At 40.7% G+C, this 14,675-nt stretch overlaps 1 protein-coding gene across 3 annotated transcripts in view; it reads left to right on the top strand.

Moving 5' to 3' along the window:
* Window positions 1–2,149: 2,149 nt before the first annotated feature.
* Window positions 2,150–14,675, top strand: part of ELAVL2 (ELAV like neuron-specific RNA binding protein 2) — a 44,354-nt gene continuing 31,828 nt past the window's right edge. For 2 of the 3 annotated variants that reach the window (XM_010159656.1, XM_010159655.1), the window contains exons 1-2: window positions 2,162–2,233; window positions 4,739–4,979. In XM_010159656.1, coding sequence (XP_010157958.1) covers window positions 2,162–2,233; window positions 4,739–4,979 — 313 coding nt within the window. Of the gene's footprint in view, window positions 2,234–4,738; window positions 4,980–14,675 lie in introns of all 3 variants that reach the window. The other variant, XM_010159657.1, reaches the window with a different exon arrangement.

The following is a 14,675-nucleotide window of genomic DNA, read 5'->3' as shown; positions in this document are numbered from 1 at the left end:
CCTTTTCCAACTTCACTTAATTCTTCTTCCCTTAACCTGAATGTATTTTAAGAAAAACTTAACATTTCTTTATTAGGCATAAAGCCTCGTTTGCTGTTTACTGATTTCTTAGGTTTTGAATGCAGTATTTGCTGAGCTATTTTAGTAATCCAAAGTGTAATACTGTCTGAGGCTAACAGCCAAAAGCTGTATTTTTTTTATTAGTACTAGTGATTCCTCAGTATTTTAATTTTTTTGAGACTTCACTGGTTGAATCCTGTTAATGTGCCATTTTAATATTAAAGTACAATGTTTAGGCTAGAAGCTGATTTTTTTTTAAGTTATTCCCTTTGGTGTAATTGGTTATACCCCTTAGCTCTTTTCAGACCAGTTTGAAGCGTAAATGAGGGTAAGCACTCTGTTTTTGCAAACTAGATGTAAAAGCACCCTTTAAAGAGCTCAGCTTTTAAAGTACTAAAAATGGTAACAGAACTGGTAGAGCAAAACCTGTTTTTGAGGTGTGATGTTGTGGTAGCCAAGAGAGCTGATGTGTACACTGATGGGAGTACCCTGTGGAACACTTCAGTGAGGATAGAGGTGTTATACAAACTGGAAGTACATCAGATGAGAGATGCTCCTTATGTTTTTGAGAAGTGCTTCGGTGCTCAAGCACACCGTGAAGTTTGTGGCGAGCACGCTGAAGTCCTGTGTGCATGGGTCCGCTGTCCTGTTGGAGTTTTCCATCTACACCCCATGGCTCACAGGAAGCCCGTAATCTGTCAGGTTATGCTGAGATCCATAAAGATCCAAATATGTGATCTTACGCATATCTCTGCAGTCTTGTGTGGGACAGAATTTTGTGGACTGCTACTTTAATGCAGTCCCTTTAATAAAGCTTGTCTGGATTTAAAAGAAGTCAGTTGAGACTTTGTTTTTCTTTACATAATAATCAGTTCATCAGTACATGCCTGTGTACAACGGAGAGCTTCAGAAATAGGGTTGTCAGCTTTGTTTTTGGGTTGAGACCAGAGAGAGTGGCTTACAAGCTGATACAGAGGCTTTGGTATTTTGCATAAAGAGATGGTTTGGTCTTTGGTCTTTATCAACCTAAGGTAGAAATGAAGACCAGAAGTCAGCCAACCATAAGGACTGTGGTAGCAAACTCAAATGAAGATTAATTTACAGTGTTTTAAAATTGGAAAAGTAGTTTTGAAATATGTGTTTGTAAACCCTAGATGCAGCAGCCTTCCAAAATCCAATTTTTTTAATCATGTTTAGACTTAACTCATCTGCTAACCAGGGGCAAGAAGGATCTCTTGTATTTACACCAGTCTCAGTCAGAAGTCCTCCTTTTGGGGCCAGTATTGTGGTTATAGTTAACATCTGGAGTGCTCATGATCATCTGCATAAGGCCTATTAGCCTTCGTGGTATCCTCCTGGCACTGTTCAAATCCAACTGGGTTTGCAATGATGTTGTAGTTTTAAAACAAACAACTGTGTGCTTGGGGACAAAAATACCCTTCTTATGAAGAACTCTTGCATACTTTGTTCCAGTTACTCCACTTGATAAATCCTTGATTCTGTTGCCACTTGCGTGTCCAGTGGTACTCCTAAACGGCTGTTGCAAGGAAACTTAACTGAGTACCATTTGTGCAAGACTTGAATTCACTTAACTTTTAAAACCTAGGATTTTAAGAACAGGCTAGATCTTGGCGAAGTAGTCTGTTGTCGTGTGTATCTTATTGTGGGCTGGGAAAGGCATGTGAGGGGAGCTGTTTTCAGTGGTGCATGGTCGTCTTACGTGCTAATGGAAAATCGACTCGCTGCGTTTTGTTTCTTCCTTCATCTTGAAGATTTTTAAAATTTGTTTTGTGGTATAGTTCCTCTTAGGCGTGGTGTGGTTCTGGAGGTAGTTTCCAGGGTAGATGTAGCGGGAACTAGACTGCATTATCTTTTAAACCTTAAAAATTAGCATCTTACGTAAGAAAAATAACTTCAGAACTGAATTTGGAAAGATTAGATTGGAATTGCCTCAAATCCAATTAAGCCACACTGCATGGACGTGCTGGGAATATAAATGCAATTACTGTAAATTTGTACGAACTGATTTGTTGCATTATCTTGCTAATCTAACATATGGTACTTTCTGTGTCCATATTGCAGACGGCAACTCCAAACTAACATGGCAGTCAGACTGTGTGATGTGGCTTCTCTGCTTAGAAGTGGTTCGTGGGCAGCAGAGCCTTGGACTGGGGTCTGTGGGATTTTTCTTAAATTCTGTAGGCTTCTTTTGTACATGTTAATAGTGCTGAGGCCATACCAAACTCTTCAATCTCCCATTTGAAACATGAACTTTCTTCTATGTTTCGTTATAGGCTGTAGGTTGTGTCCCTATTCTGTGAGAGCCTAGAGCGCACTGGCGTACCATGACAACTTTTTCTATAATATGGTGATCTCCTGTAGATATTACACTGCAGTGGCTTGCCTTTCTTCTAATGTCAATTATATTTTAGTACTAATTCAAAATACCCGGTGGATAATTGAAGAGTAGTATTGTACTAAAATCGTTTTGGTATGGTCTGAATACTAAATTGCAGTAACTGTAAAAACCTGTATGCTCTGTATTTATTATTACCGTTTTAAAAGTGTATTTACAAGTCTTATTCTAAGAAATTGTTTGAAAACTGTAAATTTATCTCTTAAACTATTTGTCTGGGTGCAAAAATATTTAGTAACTGCTGAAGAAGTGCTTTTGTGTTTTATGAACAGTTGTTTCCAACCTATCAATGGAATATGCATTATTTGTAAAACATATTAGTATCACTTTATTCAGAGCAGATGGTTCTATAGCTGAGAAATGCTGTAATTTCAGCATGCAGGCTACTGCAGCTGTTCACTTGAATGTTGGCTTAGGATCTCATTCTTGCCACCTGAACATGAAAATAAATGTGCAATTAAGCAAGGATTGTTTGCTGTCCTTGCTAAATCCTGCTAATTTTGAACAATGAACACTTTTTTCCTCAAATTTAAAGAGGAGGGGAGAAAAGCAATCCTAGAGAGCCTCAGTCAGAGCACAGTGTTTGTGGCTACTAGCTCTGCCAGATATAAGAGTGTTTTGAAAAGTAATTTATCTTAATTGGGATCATCTACTTTCTCATCTTTTCAGCAGACTTGTTTCATCACAGTGCCATGAGCAGATTACCCCTTGGAGTTTGTCACAAGGGAAGAAAATGTTGTTCCAGTTGTAGCTCCTCAGGAAAATTAGATTTCCTTTTTTATAAGTGTTTTAAATAGATGCATCTTAGGTTTTTTTGCATTGTGCTGAAGTAACCTCTTGGAAAATAACTTCGGTGTGCAGAACATGGAAATGTGTTCCCAGGAATGTCTGAATTGCAGTTTAAAACACCCAACTTACCCCCTCTGTTTTTAGGAAGTTCAGGTTTGCACTCCCTCAGTACAGTTGACCCAGTCAGCTGTTTGGGTGTGCGTTGATTGCATATGCTGCTTTGAATGGGACAACCTCCAGAGGTCCTGACATTACACTGTGATTTTACAGTGGGCTTTTTTGTGTGAAAACTCCTAGAAATTTAAGTAGGAGGTTGGATTTCAGTGATTGCTGGATTTTTTTTTGTTGATGAGTCTTGCTTCTGTGTTGAAGTGTTACTGGACAATCAATTTACGGAATTTTCTATTGGGCGTTGTCCTGCATGGTTGATCTCAAACGGGATAGGATGTCCAAGTCTTGGATATTGGGCTGCCATTAAAATTCTGCTGCATTTACCAACTGTCACCGTTCAGTGACTGAGATGGCAGAGAGCCTTTTGTGCATGTTGTAGCCTGTGGACAGGTACTGACGCTTCTCCAAATGACTGCTGCTGTGTATCTGCCAATCATAGTCACTTTGAGGCCAAACAGTACTTCCTGAATCATTAGAATCACAGAATGGTTTGGGATGGAAGGGACCTTAAAGACCATCCAGTTCCAACCCCCCTGCCATGGGCAGGGACACCTTCCACTAGAGCAGGTTGCTCCAAGCCTCATCCAGCCTGGGCTTGAGGTGATCACTCCCTTATTTTGATGTCTAAAAGGAAGTCAAGTTAAAATGTAAAACTTGAAAAAGTATCAAAACTGGTTTCAGGGTTCTGGGGAGGGAAGAAGTGAGAACCAAAAATTGTCCGTCTAATCAGATAAAAGCTTTTAGGTTGGAAGTATGTTGCTGTGATGACAGATGGTTCACATAGAGGTTATCACGGAAGAGTTTGTTTTCCATCCCAGCACACTCATATGTCTTAAAATATCTCTTCACATTACTAATCTTGCTTTCTGCTATTGCTTATGAGAAATAGGCTCAGGATACAGTTAACATGCTGTTAACTGAAATGCAGATACAAAATGCAGCTTTCAAAGAGAAAGTATTCAGTTATTTTTGAAATGTTATCAGTTTTAATTTAATAGAACTGATTATCCTTGGAACAGGCCAATTCTGCTTGATAACTTCTTGCTCCTAAATTAAGGGAATGAGGGAGGTTGGAAACTAAGCTTTGTGTGTTGACTTCGTTGAGAGAGCTCCCAGTGACTTTATTTGCATGTAAATATTGGCTTGACTAACAGTTAAAATGTTTCTCTGTTGGTGGTGTTTGGCATATAGAGGCAGTATATAGCCCTGGCCTTCAGTGACAGGTCTTCTGAAGTCTTGTCTAGACTCCGAATGGATGGTGAAATACGAATTTTGATGGTTCTTGTTTTCTGTGTTTTTCAGCAGGTAATTGCTGCCATGGAAACACAGCTGTCTAATGGACCAACCTGCAATAACACAGCCCATGGTTCAACGACCATAAACAACTGCTCATCACCAGTTGATTCTGGGAACACAGAAGACAGCAAGACCAATTTAATAGTCAACTACCTTCCACAGAACATGACACAAGAGGAACTGAAGAGTCTGTTTGGCAGCATTGGCGAGATAGAATCCTGCAAGCTTGTCAGAGACAAAATAACAGGTATGTTGGTTTTGGTATCTTCTGCATCTTTCCATTTTCAAAGCGGTGAGCTGCTGGATGGTGTCTTAGAATTCTCTTAAATCATGGAATAAAAGCAGAAGAAACCAGTGCTGATGTTGCTAGTCAGAAGGAACTTAGGCTCATTGTTTCTGAGATTCTGCACCAAAAAGTTGTCTGTATTTGTGTTTAATCCATGTTTGTATTAGTGCTATAAATGCTAACAGGGTATTTCAATCTTCTGAGCTTTAGAGTCTTTGGAAGAAGAGTCAGATGTGGAAAAGCAGATATTTATACAAGGTTTGCTTGAGTTTTATTCAATTCCATTGGACTCATAACTTCATTAGCTGTAGCTGATGTAAAACTTCCTTTTTCAGGGATGCAGATAACTAAACTTGTACCCTGGGAAAGGGGTGAATTTCGTTTATTCAGCTCTGTCGGTGAAGCTGCTTTTTGTATTGCAGCACTTGAGCAATTTCTTTAGGATGCACTCGAGTCAATACGTGCTGTCTGAGAGTGCAAATATGAACTGCAGTGTGATGTGTTCTGTTAGTACTTCATTTTAGCAACAGCTGGTGCACAGGTCGCATGTATTTAGGCCAGTTGTTTAACTTTGAAAGAACTACCAGATGGATGCCTGCACTTCAAAACAAGAATGAAAGGGTGGTTGGCAAAGTTCAGTTTGTCTCATCTCCATATTCCAATTCTAAGCTCTCTCAAATTAAAAAAACATTGATGTACCACTTATGTTGACATTTCATTAGTTTTGTTCAGAAATGTTGAGTTTGGTACTTTATTTCCTGTCACTTTTTTGCAGTCTTCAAATACTCAGCTTTCAAGAACGCATTGTTTTATTCTTGGTTGCAGCTCTTGCCTGTGCTGGTTAACTTCTGTGTGTTTAAAATTACCACACCCCTTCGAGGCTGCATGTTCTCTATGCTTTGGTTTCAGGGTTCAAGCCAAAACTTTACTGTTATGGAAGGGTAGTGGCAGAACATGGGCAGTTTTCTCACACTAAATAAATTTTTTTGTGACTTTGTTCCCTGAGCATCCACAGTGGGAAGTGGTAGGACAAAACTTTGACACAGACTGCATGTGGCTTCCAGCCCCTACTACACGTTTGTGTTGATGGCTTGTGTGTGTTGCAGAGGTGTGTATATGAACCGTGGAGGACAAGGCCTAAAAACCTTCAGGCAGTTCTGTCACCAACCCCAGGACTTTTCTTTGGCATGCAGCACACACTTTCTCCTCTTGTCCTGATATTTGCTCCTCTAGTATGGCAGAAGGAAGTTACACTACCTTTTCCCACACTGATGCAAACCCTGTTGTGTCAATGACACAAGGATGATCCTTAAACGAGAATATGGCAGCAAAAAGACATCAAGGACGTTATTTCCCAAGTGTTCAGTTCATCTACATCTGTACCTGCTAAGGGTGAGCAGAGTGAGCTAGGTTAGGGACCTCCTCCTAAATTTGACCTGTATTCTGCTGCACAGTGGAACTGACTTTAGTCAAAAAAGGTACAGGCTCTTGCTAATACAGAGTAGTTTAATTGCCAGTGCTTATACTTGAATTCTGCTAATACACAGTGAAAATACTGATACGACACTGAATAATCATGATCTTTTTTGCCTTTTTCTGTCATGATTCTCTGCATACTGGAGACAGCAATTGTGACTGTGTTAAGTCCTTTTTACTTGTGCGTGGTGGGAGAATAACCTGTTACATGTAAAGGGATGTTTTTGGCATTGGTGAGTCATGATTATAGGTTTTGGCTGCTGTCCTCTAAACAGTTTTGTTGTTAAACCACAATTCAGTGCCCCCAGTCACACGGTGGACTCTCAAGTCCTACTTTGTGGCATGCCTGCTGTTCAGCTCTATGCAGCCTCAGTTTTGTGCGTGACTTCAGGTACCTTACAGAGTAGAACTACAGAGAAGGAGAAATGTCCACAGTTGGGCCTAGAGGGGTAGTGATGTACTTCTGAGGCTGCAAGAATGGGATTTTTTTTTTTTAAGTCTTCGTCTCTTATACTGACCATTCTACGCACAATTTGTTAATTTGAAAGCAAATTCCTCCAAAACAAGGGAATCCTGACTCAAGAGTATGACTCGTAAGATCACTGTCAGAATCTATACTTCTGTTTTGGTAAATTCACTAGGGCATGCTGCATGGCTGTTCCTCATTTCAGGTAATGACTGAGGACAATTTATGACATAGGGACCATTTAGAGGCACAAAATGAGTCTAGCTAAGAGGCTGCCTGAAGCCCAACCTGATCCTTTGGCTTCCTTCCTACTGAATAGTCTCTGGCTGACTTCTGGCTTATGTGCCTTTGTATGACTGTTGCTTTGCCTCCCCTTTCCATCTGAATGACCAGCACTTCTTCCCATTGCAGTTGTCTTGCTCTTTAGATGTGCCACTAATGTCTTAAGTGCCCTGTTTCAGCATGGTAGCCTTAGCTACTGAAACCACTACTTTTAGTCCTTCTGGGGTGACCAGATGTCAAAGCAATCACTGATCTACCCTGTGAAGAATACTGAGTGTGCTTGGGGATGCCAAAGAAACTATCTGGGGCTGATGCCACACCTTGCTGTCTGCAGCTGAAGGCTGGCAGATGTGGAAAACAAACATGCCTTCTCCTGACCTTCTGTTGCAGGAGTGGAAAGATGTAACTGGTACTTGATTGCGTAGTGGGTTGGCTATTCAAAGTGTTTCTGTCTTGTTCTCCGAGTTCACGTATTTAGCATTCCATGTTAAAGTTGCTTAAGGATTACATGTTTCTCCTAATTAAGAGGTTGCTGCAGGCTCACAGAAGTGAGCCTCAGGGTCTTACTGTTGGATGTGCAAATTGCCCACATCCTTAAGTGGTAGTTCTGAAGTTTTACATGCTAGAAGCTCACTGGTCTGCTACTTAGTGTTAGAAGACTTCTTGCCTGGGAATGGAATGGAGCATGATTTAATTGCAGGCCTCGTTTGAAGGTGTGATGTCTTCTGTATAGCATAAAGTGATGCCTAAGAAGGATCCTGAATTTAAATTACGTTCTTAGTAGGTGAGAACTCCAGGGGTGGAACTGCTAGAGATACAGTTGGTGTTTCTTCTTTATCAGAGGGCAGCTCCACTTCATAATTTCAACTGCCAGCAAAAATACTGCACTGGTCTTGTTCCACAAGGTTTTAGTATAAAGGAGGAGTGTGGTGTCTGGCCTTATAACTGCATTATAAGGAGCATTACTCTGATCCTCCAGTAGCCTGGAGCAAAATTACCTTATGTTTGTGGGTGCTGGGGAGAGAATGCTGTAATTCCAATCCTGATCAGGTTTTCTGCAGAGTTCTTAGAAAGCACATTTTCTTTCCTTTCTACAATTCAGAATGGGAATTGTTACCAGGTTTCTGTAAAGGAAGAGATTTGGCACGAATTTCATGATTATATTGGTTTAATTCCTGTGTTAAAATTAACTTACTTCATCTTAAATGAACTGTCATGAGTACTAGATGCTTGGTGAATATCTTTTAGTTGATGAGAAGTTTAGGGGAGCATAAAAACTGAAATACACTTTCATACAGGCTAAACTGCAAATGAGGATTGATAAGGGGCAAAGCTTTGGTCTGTCTTGGACTGTCTAATTCAGCTTTGTCCATACCGGTATTGGATGCACTCTCCTGGGTATGTCATGAGGTGAAACTTGGTTTATGATATGGTGGAACCGAGATGTGTTTGCCAAGCAGAAGAGACATCTTCAGTACAGAAACACTAAGAAATTTGTTATTATCTGCATAGATAAATTAAATGAAACATGCAGGTAAGTTAGTTTTCATCAATAAAACGTTATCTGATGAAGAAAACAAGATATGAAGAGCCCTGCTACATACTGGGTCATCAGTATCATAGGTTGAAATCCAGAGGGCTACTGCCACCTTGACCCAAGTACTTGTTAGATCCACTTGTACCCTGTGGATTTGAACCTCATCATCTCCCACCCTATTACTGTCAGTCTGCAGTCACATCGGCAACACTGGTGTGTTTGACTGCATTACAGCACTGCTCCAGTTCCTTGAAGTTGTCTGCATTCTTGAGGATTTGAGGTAAGTTGAGCTTGAGGGCCTCCCTGCCCTTGCAAAACCTACTGGAAGGAGGGGAAGCACTGTGGAGTTCACTCTTTAATTTCACGTGGGCAGTTTAAAACCTTCTTTCTATGATTCTAAAGGGCTGTTTGTGTACTTTCAGTAATGCTTGGAGTGGATTTTGATAAAAAGCACTAATGGTTTAAACCAATGGTTATAGATCCTAGCAGTGTACTGTCAGCACAGACTTTGTGTCCCTTACTGATTCTTATCTAAGGGTTCAGATGTGAGGGAGGTAGGGAAGAAAGCTGAGTTGCAGAGGATTCCTGCAGTTCATGGGCACAGCATGCTGTTGGGGCAACTTTTGTAGCCCCAGCACTGAAGTTTACTTGCTCAGCTGATGGAAAAGGAAAAACACTGGAAGTGTTCTCAGCAAGAACTAAAATAGCTGATTGCTGTGCTGTTGTTCTACTGAAAGTAAAGAAATTACCTTGATACTAATGAGGATTTTAAAGGGTGCTGAATGAGTCTCTTCATGTGAGAAGCCTATTGAGAAGAGCAGCTTTCTGAGAAGTGGGGCATGAATGTCACTTTAATCTTCATTTGCTAACCACAGAATCTGTCTGGAATGAGACATTGTGCCCAGATATTTTGGAGCCTGTGTAAGCTCATGCTTTCAGCTACTGCAGATGGATGTATATCCAAGGCAAAAACTACCACATGAACTAATTATAGTTGTATGATAGGTGAGCAACCGTGGTCTCAACGAAGTGTCTTAACTGAATTTTCATCAGCTGCTCTAGATGGCTGTTTAATTTAATTTATTGAGTGCTTTTGCGTATTTAAAAGCAGCAGATAACATTTTATTTAATGTTAAGCATGAGTAATTATAAAAATTAAGCTGAAAATACTTGAAGAGGGTGAAATGGGATCAAGTGTAATTATCAAACTGCCCCTGTTCAAGCACTCAAAATCCCAAACTTTCTGCTCATGCAAGACAGATAGGTTTAGCAGCTGTTGATAAAATGCAAGGGGCAGTAGTAGTTACTATTCAAAAAAATACTCCCCTTAGTAAGGCAAATCACACTTTCTAGACCTACTTTTCTGAAACTTGAATATAGGTAACAATGGCAGTGAATGTGGTGTCCTTACCAAAACCAAGACTGCACTTCTTAACACCCCCAGTCTTTACTGCAGGTTTAATTGTACTTGTGGAAGATAAATGCTTAGTCATGTTGTGCAATAATCTCCATGATTTCAAGCCTTTTGCTCCTTGGCTGTAGAGTACTCTCCTGGCACAGAGTCTGTGGGAGGCACCTGGTGACAATGCTGAATTGCAATTTTCCCAATTAGCTGAGGCTGTGAGATGGAGAAGAATTGAGTTCCATGGGATAGGCTCTCTGTCTCAGTAGAGTGTGGGTACAACACTGATCTCTTAATGATTAAGTCCATGCTTGCTGTGACATAACAGCAATTTCTGGTAACCAAGGGAAAGACACTGTGTGTCCTCACTAGAAGCAGCAGAAAGTGCAGGCTGGCTGCTGGAATCTAGAACATGTGAATCTTGTTAACATCTCTATTGTACCAATGCAAAAACTCCTAGCACATGTTCAAGTCTGGCAGGAGCAGAGCTGTTGGAAACCTTATCCCTTGTCAGTGCTACTGCAAAGCTCCTGACTTTTTCTCTGTGTGAACTTTAAGTTTCAGAGTGATCTTATTGCTCAGTTGAGCCTCAGATGGAAGTTTCCTTCAAGTCTCTTGATGCTGTTGCATTGAACAGTGTGAGTTTACTCTTCAGCCTTAGATCTTTCACTTGCCTTAATGTGAGACTAAGGCACCTAAACCTTACAGGAATATGGGAGGAAAGTGTGGTCACGTTCTTAAGCCTTATTCAGTGACTTGAGACTTGTTGCTGCCTTGTAGTACTGTATGAGGAGATGAGGTAGGAGTCACACTAGGCAAGTGTGCTGGATTTAGTCAGGAAAGGGTTAACTCTCTCGACAGTGGCTGGTATGAAGCTGTGTTCCTGAATTTACCCTGAGAAAAGTATTGATCAGATCTTACCTGGTTCTGCGGAATGCCTGCACCAAATTCAAGGTCTTTCCCAGCTTCTGATCCTGCAGCTGCATTCCCAGCTCTCTTGCTACAGGCAGTGTGGGGGGCCACAGTTCAGACAGCCAACCTAAACTGACCAGAGAGGTATTTCATTAAATAGCATGTCATGCTCAGTACACAGTGTTAGCAAGTGTGAAGAAGTAAGAGTGATGGCTCCAGGACCCCAAACCTCCTTTGTTAGCTGCTTTGCTAACTCCTGTGCTGACTCGTTTGTGAGGGAGTTGGTGTGGTTTTCCTTGTTGTGCTGTCACTGATGGTGTTTGCTTGGACTCAGCTTCCATTGTGCTTGGGCTCTCTGGCTCTGACTCTTACTGCTCGGGACCTGTCTGTGCATCGGTTGGTGGGTGGTGAGCAACTGTATCGTATATTTTATTTTCTACTTTAATTGCTTATTAGTAGTATTTGTACATGTTCATTTAGATTCAGTCAGTAAATAGCTCTTAATCTCAATTTTATGAGCTTCCTTGTCTTTTTTGTCTGATTCTCCTCCTCGGCTGGAGGAAGGGAGGGGAGAGGTGTGAGAGTGGCTTCATGGGTATTTTGTTAGCTGGAGTTAAACCATGACAGCAACTTGTTTTCCTTTTTATTTCATGTCCCAGAGGAAGCAAGAGGAGACAAATAATAGTATGGAATATCTGTGGAGTGGCTTATTTGCAGTGTCTATTTGCTGTGTAGAAAGCTTTAAACCTGCCCATGACAAAATGAAAATTTTGAGGCAGATGGAATTCAAGGTATTTGCTCACAAGTGCCTGATACAGGGAGGGCCACATGAATAAACAAACAACTGCAACTTTGCCACTTTCCAGAAGAGGTTTGCTGTTTTTGTGAAACTCCATCTCTTTCTCCTTCTCAACCTTTACTCCCAAAGTGCATGATGTCTGCAGTCCTATACTACTCTTACTTAACTCATCTGTTTCTACGAGGTTTTGAGTGCACCTGATGTGGGAGAATGGTTTGGTAATAAAAGAAGGAGCAAGCTGAAGCTGATTGCTTTTTTGTGGTGTGCTGCGGCTGTGAGAGGCAGGGCTTCAGCCTACCTGCTGCTTAGTGGTGGGCTGAAATAAGGAACAAATTCTGGCAGCCTGGCAACTTCTGATTTGGGCAGGGTGTTAGACAAAAGGTATTGCCTGGCAAACTGTATCTTGCTAGCAGGATGACTTGTGCAGACCTTGTATAAAATGTGAAATCAAGAATAAAAACTCAACAGGATTGGAGGCAAATTTAGATTTATGTGCTGTGGACTTTAAAGTATGTATTTTGGTGGGGTGAAGGGGAGGGTTGTTCTTAACATTAGCTTTTTAATTTTCAAGATACTCTGTGTTTTGAACTCTGCAGCTGTTAAAATGCAGTCTCTGCCGCGGCCTAGGCACTCGGTGTGTTGTAGCACAAAGTTAATAAAGTAATTGGGAACTTCTTGTGCTTGTGAGAAAATGCAGCAGCAGAATATTGGCCTACTTACCTGGTGATTGGAGTACTGTCCTGTTGCCTGCACTGCAGGAATAATCTTCCAGGGGTTATGTTCTCAAACAAGCTTTACGTGTGGATCCAGAGCACTGTTAATGGGACTTGTCTTAAGCCTGTTAATATTGTATCCTATAGTTATCTTTTTTGATCCTGCATATTGCTATTTAACGGCATTGAAGAGGACTTAAAGGCATTTACTGTGCTTTTTTGTAGTAACTACATAATTTATGGCACTCTGCCTGATCTCTGGAAGTGAGTCATGCCAGCAGGTGGAAATGAAGGCACTTCTTTCATGTTGGGTTACTCAAGATAGCACTTCATTGTCTTTACACTTCCATCCGCATGCTTTTCACTGTTTGGCATGACACTGTTTTGACCTTTCAGTAGTTTATAGGTTTTGTTTTTACAAATAAAGCGGCAAAAAAACCCATTTGATTAAATCTTCATAGTGTTTTCAAGGGATTCACTTAAGTTGCCTAGTTAGTAAGTTCTTACTACTGGGACGTTGCGGAAACAAGCTGTTTTGAAATGGTTAAACAGTTTATTTATCCATATATTAACCTGAATTAATAAACTGATCTCAATATAAGCTTAAGCAAGGACTTAATGTTTTAAAATGCTAACTCTTTTTCCTAGGCTAAATATGATTAGGGACCTCTCTGAATGTACTGAATCAGAACATCATCTTCATTAAATCACTCTGCTTTTTGATGGCAATTAAAGCAATACATACTCCGCAGACAAATTAAAATTCACTATTGTTTTGTGATTGCAGTAGCTTGCAAGAGGGCTGTGAAAGCGTTTTGTTTTGTAAAATGGCACTGGTGCCCTAGCGATGTGGGATATCTTGCGTGCTTTTGGCAGAGGTGGTACTCCTTGCTTTCACCTTGTGAGTCCCCTGGCATGTCTTATCACTGCTTATCCTCTTATACGTGCTTGTAGGTATGTATTGCTGTTATGTTGTAGTGATTTTGGGCCAGCTGTTTGAATGCACATTAATTCTAGTGGAAACTAGTGTGTGTTAAGATATCTTGAGTAATTGGAAGGTTTTTATAGGCATTGCTGCTTTTCAGGGAAGCTGGGCTGTGAGATTAGTGCAACATATTTATGATAGTCAGGGTGTCTTTCCGTGAAGTGTACCTCAGTGTTAGTGACCTGCACACCCTGAACCCCTTCCAGCCCAGGGATGTCAGGTGGGTTATGAGGACATGGGTATCACTACACGAAGCGGGTGTTTCCTCTTGGCCACTGCCAGCAGAGTAGTGCGTAGTAAGACTTCATGATGCAGTCGGTCCTGACCGGTTCGTGGTTGGTCCATTTGGTACTGAAGCACCTACTCTATTGCATTATAGCACCAAGACCTTAAGTACATGTAAGGAACTTTCTGCTTACCTTGCTAGATGAAAACACTATTACTACTTTTTATTTTCTTTCATCATGGCACACTTAACTGGCAGTTCCTACAATATGGATTTGCCAGGCTGACATGTTTCTTGGTGCACAGCAGCAGAACAGGATTTATTATGCTGTTTTCTGTGGATTATTTGTCTTCCTGGAGTATGCCAAGTGTGAGTAGAAGTAGGTAGAAAGTTGTATTAGGCAACAGAAGAAAAATGTACAAGCCTCTGTTTTCGGTGACATAATACTTCAGTACACACGGAAGGGGAAAATAAGACACAAATACAGCTTATATCCTGCATTTTGTTTTATGATTCCTTTAGTGATCTTCGTAAATCTAGCAACTTGCAGAGTTATCAAATACATAGTTATGTTCAAACTTTTCACACTATTAGTGGTTTCAGTTACTTTGTTTTTACATTTTCTTATTTGAGTTCACTAAAACAGAAGGAACCTTTGTTTTTCTTAGTTTCTGGAGCTAATAAAGATAAAAGTTGCTCTTTTTTTTTTATTTTTCCTCCTGGTCTTTCTGGTACCTGTGGCTTCATGCACCTTAAGCCACAGCACTTCTTGAAGCACGTTTGAAGCCTAATGTTGCTGTACAATGGTTATGAGATCTTGCATCTATAGCAAGGCATACAGATTATTCTGCCTCACACC

This window comes from Eurypyga helias, unplaced genomic scaffold, assembly GCF_000690775.1.
Source record: "Eurypyga helias isolate BGI_N326 unplaced genomic scaffold, ASM69077v1 scaffold11149, whole genome shotgun sequence".
Classification (NCBI taxonomy): domain Eukaryota; kingdom Metazoa; phylum Chordata; class Aves; order Eurypygiformes; family Eurypygidae; genus Eurypyga; species Eurypyga helias.
Note: the sequence above shows the minus strand (reverse complement) of the source record. Positions and strands in the feature narration are given on the sequence as shown.